At 42.1% G+C, this 7,773-nt stretch overlaps 1 protein-coding gene across 3 annotated transcripts in view; it reads left to right on the top strand.

The window, feature by feature from the left end:
• cpeb1b (cytoplasmic polyadenylation element binding protein 1b) overlaps positions 1 to 7,773 on the top strand; it is a 19,073-nt gene that overhangs the window by 3,352 nt on the left and 7,948 nt on the right. For 2 of the 3 annotated variants that reach the window (XM_046032640.1, XM_046032641.1), the window contains exons 4-7: positions 2,680 to 2,909; positions 3,484 to 3,739; positions 3,889 to 4,002; positions 7,388 to 7,492. In XM_046032640.1, coding sequence (XP_045888596.1) covers positions 2,680 to 2,909; positions 3,484 to 3,739; positions 3,889 to 4,002; positions 7,388 to 7,492 — 705 coding nt within the window. Of the gene's footprint in view, positions 1 to 72; positions 1,201 to 2,679; positions 2,910 to 3,483; positions 3,740 to 3,888; positions 4,003 to 7,387; positions 7,493 to 7,773 lie in introns of those variants that run through there. The other variant, XM_046032642.1, reaches the window with a different exon arrangement.

Consider the following 7,773-nt stretch of genomic DNA (forward strand, 5'->3'; position numbering starts at 1 on the left):
GCTTGACATAAGTGCAACACTGTTTATATTTTTTAATTATGAAAGTGAATTGTATCTTGATGTAAACTGAACTAAACTTCCGGTGTGGCCTCTCTGCCCCACCACCCCACCTTGGTGTTGCTGAATCAGGACTGTAGCTGGCAGCTGGATGCTTTCCAGGCCTGGAGAAGGAAGGGAGGAGCTGGTGGTGCAGATCGAGCAGTCATCAACATCTGATTAGTCAGCTGCTTCTGCCAAAGCGAGGCTCTGAATGCCTTTTTTCTTCACGGAGTGTTTGTGTGACAAAGCAGGAGACTACACCAACCAATGTGTCTTTAAATCCAGCGTTGTGTTGAATTACTGAGCATCCTAAAGTCTGAAGTTCTCTTTTAAATAAAGTCTGCTGAGTCATTCGCTCCCATCTCCCCTGCTGCCTCCCACCATGCCGCTGTAGCTCTGCCCCTCGCCTCCCTCCCTTCCTGCCTCTGTCAGCTCGCTCAGGAAACGAGGCGAGACACAGTAAGCAGCAGTAACGGTGGCAGCAGTGGCGGCTGTCTTCCCACTGACTCGGAGACGTGCTGTGTCTACCAGAGGGGAGTACTTCTATCAACAAGCCAATAGCTCCGACAGGAATTTTTCATTACACAGTTGTTAGGCAAGGAAGCAGGGAGGTGGGGGAAAGCTGATGTCATTAGCAAGGGTGTGCGAGTGCATCAGCAGCCATGTCACATGCTGCTAGGTGGGTCAGTGATGCGGACAGAGATGCATGGCAGTTTCACCGAGCACAGAGGCAGCAGGTTAGCTCCCCCGTCAGCCAGGGTAGAGGGAGATGTGGTGATGAGGGAAGTTGTTTTATCTCTTCACGTAAACGGGTTTGTGTGACGAAACTCTTCATGCCCTGTTCTGAGTAACGCAGACTGAAACAACAGTTATTGGCTGTCTTAACACTTCCTCTCCCATCTCTTTTTCTACATCTCTGAACTGGATCTTGAACTGAAGAGTCGGAGCTGGCCGCGGTGGGCAGCAGGAGGATGCTCTTCCCCAACCGTGCTGGCATGCCCGGCTCCCACGAGATGCCACCATCCAGGGGCCCACCGGGTGTCACAGACCTGGGCCTGGGCCTCCAGTCTCTTCGGCTGTCTGGCTGGGACAGACCCTGGAGCAGCCAGGAGTCAGACGCACTCACCTCCCCTTCCCAGGCTCAGACTAGCTCACCTTCCAGTAAGTACCGAATCTCCTGTTTACCTGAATACTTTTAGGGATAATGGCAAAACCTGCAGCTTGGTCTCCTGTTTGTACCACATCACAAAATTTGTCAGTGTGGCTGGTAGTGGTTGAGTTTATTAGCTCTCATGTCCCCAATTTAGACTTTACTGTATAGAATGTAACATCTGAGTTTGACTTGATTTGTAACCCTCATTTATATTTATGTGATGGTTGGTCATTATCAGCAGTCTGTGTGGGAACGGGCTGTAGCGTCGCTAGGGAGGATGATGTGGCAGTTTTGCTTTGCTGCATCTCTGGCAATCGAGCGAGCACAAACAACTCAGTGAAGCTACTTTTCTTTCCCCAAACCTATAGGATGTAAGCAAAAAAGAAGTTAAGTGGGTTTTTTTTCTTAAGTATATTACCTGTTGATCAAACTGATGCTAGGATGTTGGTTTTTTTTTTTTTTGTTTTTTTTTTTTCAGGCTGAGTGCTTGGGTTTGGTTGGGATACAAACCAGAAAACTGGACTAACAGTCACACTAGGTTGCTTTTACTCTTGTAAAGCACTTTGTGATCTTGATCTATGAAAGGTGCTATATTAAATTAACTTACTAATTAACATAAATATATATACAGAGAATTTTGGGCTGTCAGACAGTGAGAAGAGCTTCTGTCTTTGGACAGGTACCAGTGACTAACGGTGCCCCACTTGTCCTGACCCATTTGTAGTAGTGTAGTTTTATTGCTGTATGTCTAGACTGAACTGGCATTACTTCATTTAGAGCTTTCTAAACTGGGCCTGCAACAAAGTGGGACAGAGCTTCGAATGCGGCCTACCACTGAATAAATAGAGCCTCATGTTCACTGTAACAGGACACATCTGTCACAGTTGGAAGCTGACTCACTTCATTATCAAGAGGAAGGAAGATGCTGGTTAATACTCAAGGAATTGCTGATTAGTAGTCAGTGAACTTTGTGAATTTCCTTTAGGAAAGGTGTCAGATGAATTGGCTTCCAGTCCTTTTGCTAAAAGGAAAGGAGTGTACAAGATAGTGTTTCAGATTGTAAATGTAAAATTGAAAATGCTTTAAACTTTGACTCAGGCATTTTGGGTTGGTTTTGGCAGCCTGCTTGCACGCAGGTATCCACTTCCATATGCACATTTTGGACAATTTGCATTGCAGCGCTTCAGTTCTCAATCAACGTGGATCTGTAGATTCAGCACACAAACAGAACTTTCTTTACTTTGGATGAGCAAAGGAAAATACAAATTTTTAGAAACTTGAAGTTGCAATTCAGCATGTCTCCTGACAAATCGATATGGCTCTGTAGATTCAGCACATGCATCCCATTTTCTTCAGTTTGCTCATCCACTTGCACAAAACAGACCTGGTCAAACATGGTAAGTGCTAATCTCACCAGGTGTAATTGTACAGATCACTGTGAAATGTCTGAGTCATCTCAAGACTGTAAATGTTGTCCTTTTCTGCAGTGCTAGGTATACTGAACAGTCCCTTCAGTAGCATCCTTGGGAAGCCCCCTGGCTACCTACCCCCTGAGTCCATGAGCATGACGGCTGACTTCTTGGAGAAGTTCCCTAGCATGGCTCGCATGGCAAACCGTCTGGACTCGGGCTCCTTTTTGGACTCTCGATCCAGCAGTCCTGAAGACTCTGAGACCAGTGGCTTTAGTTCTGGCTCTGACCACCTGTGTGACATGCTGGTAAGACATTTTACTTATTCTGTAATGTCTTATGTGTTGGGTTGTTAACCACCAGTCAGGTGGGGAATATCTGTCTCAAACCTTAAGTTGGCTACACACTGTGGCATTTTTACTTTTAACAGCCACATAGTCTGATTAGAGAGCCAGGTCACAATATGCTGATTTGGAGGTACCAGAAATGATCAAGCTTTTGAGAGAGGCCTATATGCTAGACTTAGAGCCTAAAGGTGGATGCTTGGGCTTATAAAATGCTATACAAACGGCAGCAGTGGTGGTAGCAGCAAGTGTCAGCATAGCTTTCAGGGAGCAGTGCGGCAGCAGGCCTGCAGCAAAAGTGTAAACATGGCACCAATGGCTTCTGCGCACCATGATTGTAAAGGTTTAATACTATGTTGCAGTGAGGGGAGTAAACTGAATATGTACAGATTAAACTAGCTCACAGGAAGGACTGTATTTATGGAATTAGTGCTGTGGAAATGTATTTTTGCTGGTCTTTGTTTATTCACACTGTCTTTATGTCTTAATCATCAATCATGTCTAAGGTACAATTGTCTGGACTTGTCTTTCTCTACAGTCAACTTTGCGGATTTCCCCTCCCCTGCCTTATCTCACATCAAACATTCAGAAGGATCTACTGCGATTGGGCTCCCGCCTGGACCCCCAGGACTCCAGCTCTCCTCTGACGCCACCATCCAGTGCCAGCCCTGCCTCGTCAGTCATTTCCCGCCGCTGGCGTAGCGGTTCTCCATGGCCTGGTACTGACATGCTAGACCACTCAGATGATGTGTTCAGTATTGAGAGGGAGGCCCGTCTGCACAGACAAGCTGCAGGTAAACTGAAAACACTTGATCAGATTTTCACTGTTGTAGGCATTTTGACTGTCTTGTAGTTCTGCATTAATAGTATACATAGTAGTTATGGTGGCTTTGTGGATAGAAGTGACCTTTTTTTTTTCTTTTTTTTTTTCTGGATTCATCAGCTGTGAATGAGGCTACATTTACCTGGAGTGGTCAGTTGCCTCCCAGAAACAACAAGGATCCCCTGTACTCCTGCAAGGTCTTTCTTGGTGGCGTGCCATGGGACATCACAGAAGGTAACTGCTGCTTTAATTTTGCAGTGCAGATCCCCCCCAATAGATGCTTATTGGTGTCCATCTTGACATGCAATGAGTGAGCAGCCCTTGAGGGGCTGTGCCTAAATCCATACTTCCATAGTTTATGTTCAGATCTAGTGTTGCCTCAGGATGTAATGTAAGCAGGAACTGTTTAAAACGACAAAGAACAAGTTGGTCAGAAATGCATTTAAATCATTGTCACAAACTAGGGCTACACGGCCAAATGATTATCACGAATATTCATTGATGTTGGGGACAACACATTTATTAAATTTCAAATATAAAAAAAATTTAATAAAACAATTGATAGAGGCAACGGTTTTCACATCAAAGATGTGCTGCATTTCTGTACATCTTTGCATCAAAATAAGACTGGTCCTCTAAAGTGCATAATCTCCTAGAAGCAAAATGTAAATAACACTTTACCCACAAAGTCCACTCAGTCCGGCTACTACTGCGCCACGGTTTTGTCCAGTCCTCTGCACAACTTTAATGTCCACGTGAAGTATCTCGGATGCATTTCAGGAGCTGAGCACATTGTTGGCATGTTTTTTTTGTGCTTCTACCATGGCTTCTACTCTGCTTATCAGCAACGGATCTCTGCAACCCGGTTTTGTTCGGTCATCTGTTTGGCTGCATATCCCACAAGGAGGACTTAATTGTGGGAAGCAACAGGGTACCCGTGGGGTCCTAAAAGTGTTGGTCTTAAATTTCATATTCCAAAAATAAGGCCTTAAGTCTTATTTCATTTACCAAGGTCTTAAATTTTCTCATCCTTTCGTAGGATTAAATTAATGGCGTAACACCATGTAAATCCTTTGTGTGTGAGACTTCATAACTAACTTCGTTTGGTGTGACTGTTATATGGCAGTACAGGTAACGTTAATGTTTACATCTGTCTGTACTGCTCTGGACTGTTGCGTGTTAGCGGTGCATGAGCTCTGGCATACAGCTCTGGTGCGTATCAGTCAGTTAGGAAAGAAAACAAAACGTCTCTGGCGTGCTACTAACAAGCAACACTAGCTCGTCTCCTGAGAATGGGGAAAGCGTCTGAAATTCAGAAAGCAAGAGATATGGACAAGTGGTAGTTGAGGCTGAGGGCAGTGCTGCTGAGGTTGGCGCAACAAGCGGATTGGCTTGTGAGCCAGCACTGTGGCGAGCGCTAATGGAACAGCGGAGCTGGGAGACGCGCTGCAGGTTACTGGTCAGTGAATGTTACAACAGCAACTGAGCTGTGTGTATAAGACAAGAACGGGGTCTGTGTGTTGGCATTACGCCACTGTAAAGTTATGTGAATGGAAACGTCAAACTTGCATCACCCAAACCGGAGCCCAACTTCTTATGCCCGCTGCCTTCAAGCCAATACTACATAATACTGTATTTCAAGCAGCCTTTACATGCAAATATAAAATTTATCACTGAAGCATTGGCATATTGCATAAAATTACCTTATCTAGCCAAGGTGCAACTAATGGCAAAAACTCATGCCACACTGTTTTTGATTTCACACCTTAAGAGTTCTTGGAGCACAAATATTGTGTTCATTTCATAGTTGTCATTTACACTGGATACTTGTTAAATACGTTCTTAAAATGGTTTGCAACAAGAAATGTTAAATGACAATACTTTGAGACTTATTTGCACAATAAGAAAACATGCAATTTAAAGAGATAAGAAACAAATGTGCTTTGTCCCAAAAGTTTCTTAAGCTAAAAAAACAAGCGGAGTTTTATTTTATGTTTGAATTGTCACATGAATCACTTTATAAAAGACAATTCTACCATAAATTGGTGCAGAAAATGTCTCCAGAATGCAGGAAATTATGTGTGTTAATCGTAAAAATTTTTTAGGGGACCCCCATTTTTATATTTCAGCATTGAATATTTCATCAAATAGTGTTAACACCCCTAATCTGAACCCTTATGTCCCCACCACTTTTCAACACAGTGATGTCCTTGATTCATTTTCTTATCAAAGTACAAACACACCCCAAAAAGCTATAGTGTTAAATATGAATGTATTATAATATATTCACATAACTTTGCAAGTTCTCAGGCTTAAAATTCATACAGATTTTCCATTATAAGGCAGTGAAGTTGGTATTAAATTCCATCCTAGGTGGTCTTAAAGTCCTAAATTTAACTGAGAATCATGGGGGGGTACCCTGAAGAGAAATCGCAATCAATATTTGATAATTGTGTAGCCCAATCTCAAACCATGGTGCCTCCCTGCTTCAGAACAAACTCGACAGGCAATGACATGTTATCTACAATTCAAATGAAACAAATGAATTGCTCAGGGTTTCTAAAATTAGGAGCCACTTAATCTACCAGTTTCTAGTTTTGTCCTTTGTCAATTTTAAGTTTCAGTTTTATTAATGACAATCATTGTCCACTCCAACTACAGGAAGCAGAACTAATGTAATTTCTTAATGGCGATATAAAACAAAGAATTTTAGTGTATTAAATATAAAAAATAAGCAAAGTAAACCTCCTATATTGTGTGTGACTTAAATTATGTATTTTAAAATGCAGTGCTTTATCATAAATGTACAAAACTACCTACAGTGTGTGAGAATCAGTACTTGACCCATTCAATGTTCTTGTGTACATTTGTATTAGTCTACACTACAATTGACTTGTCTATATACATATTTTAAAATTATTATACACCTGATCACATTTTATTTTTAGCCCTCTTCCTATTCCTTGTTTGTACACATCCTCAGGCAACAAAGCTGATTCTTATTAACCAATATGTTGATCGATTCAGCTGTGTTTCCCCACTGGATTTTGTGAGACTAAGATGGCTGAACCTCCCCCAGAAAAGTTTAAAGACATTTTAAAGCTGGTTAAATGCATTAAACTGGTGCACTTGGAGCAAAAAATTGCTGTGCTCTCAAACAATTTAGTTAATGTTACATACACCTCAAACAATGTTGTGTTGCGTCAGATGCCAAAGTGTGAGTATGCGATCTTACAGCAGTGGGTAGCAGCACCGCAAAACACAATGTTGTCCGTTTTTGTTAATGTTGTGAAAAGCGTAAATATTTGGTTCATTTTGAAACTAGACAGTCTCTGTAATTAATGGGAAACTCTGGAATCAGCAAATGTCTAGTTCCTATCAAAATGGTGATTGATACTAATGGCAGCATGATATGAACATGCATTTTTGCACCCTTAAAATAATTATGCTCAAATACTTGTTTAATTACTATTTGTAATCTGTCTCAATGTTCACATCCAGTTCTTGCCCTTAAAGCTAGAAATTTGACACTTTTATGGAAGCAAGACTCACTGAAATTGTATTTTACTAAACCTCTACTAAACATTATCACATCCTTTATTTTTTTTTTTAATTTCAGCTGGGCTGATCAACACCTTCAGTGGCTACGGCCCTCTGACTGTGGAGTGGCCGGGTAAGGATGGAAAGCATCCCCGCTGTCCTCCCAAAGGTAATGTGGCCAAAGGTAACAACAAGCTGGTAGGCTATTTTTCTTCATGGTTTTAGGGTGGCACTGTGGTGAGCACATGGTATGCTGGTGAGTTTAGCTGTCTCTCAAGCTGCTTTTAATGGTGATACTGGGGCATGGTGGAAGATGCCGGTAGAAGACAAAATCAAATACATTAGACATATGTGAAAGCTTATGTTTGGGTTTATTTAACTGAGCAAACTCTGTCAAGTGACCTGTTCATCTTAAAGCAGGTTTCACGGCAAATCTCTGTAGTTTGAGACTTTTGTTTGACATGC

The sequence above is a fragment of the Micropterus dolomieu genome, linkage group LG20 (assembly GCF_021292245.1).
Source record: "Micropterus dolomieu isolate WLL.071019.BEF.003 ecotype Adirondacks linkage group LG20, ASM2129224v1, whole genome shotgun sequence".
Taxonomy (NCBI): domain Eukaryota; kingdom Metazoa; phylum Chordata; class Actinopteri; order Centrarchiformes; family Centrarchidae; genus Micropterus; species Micropterus dolomieu.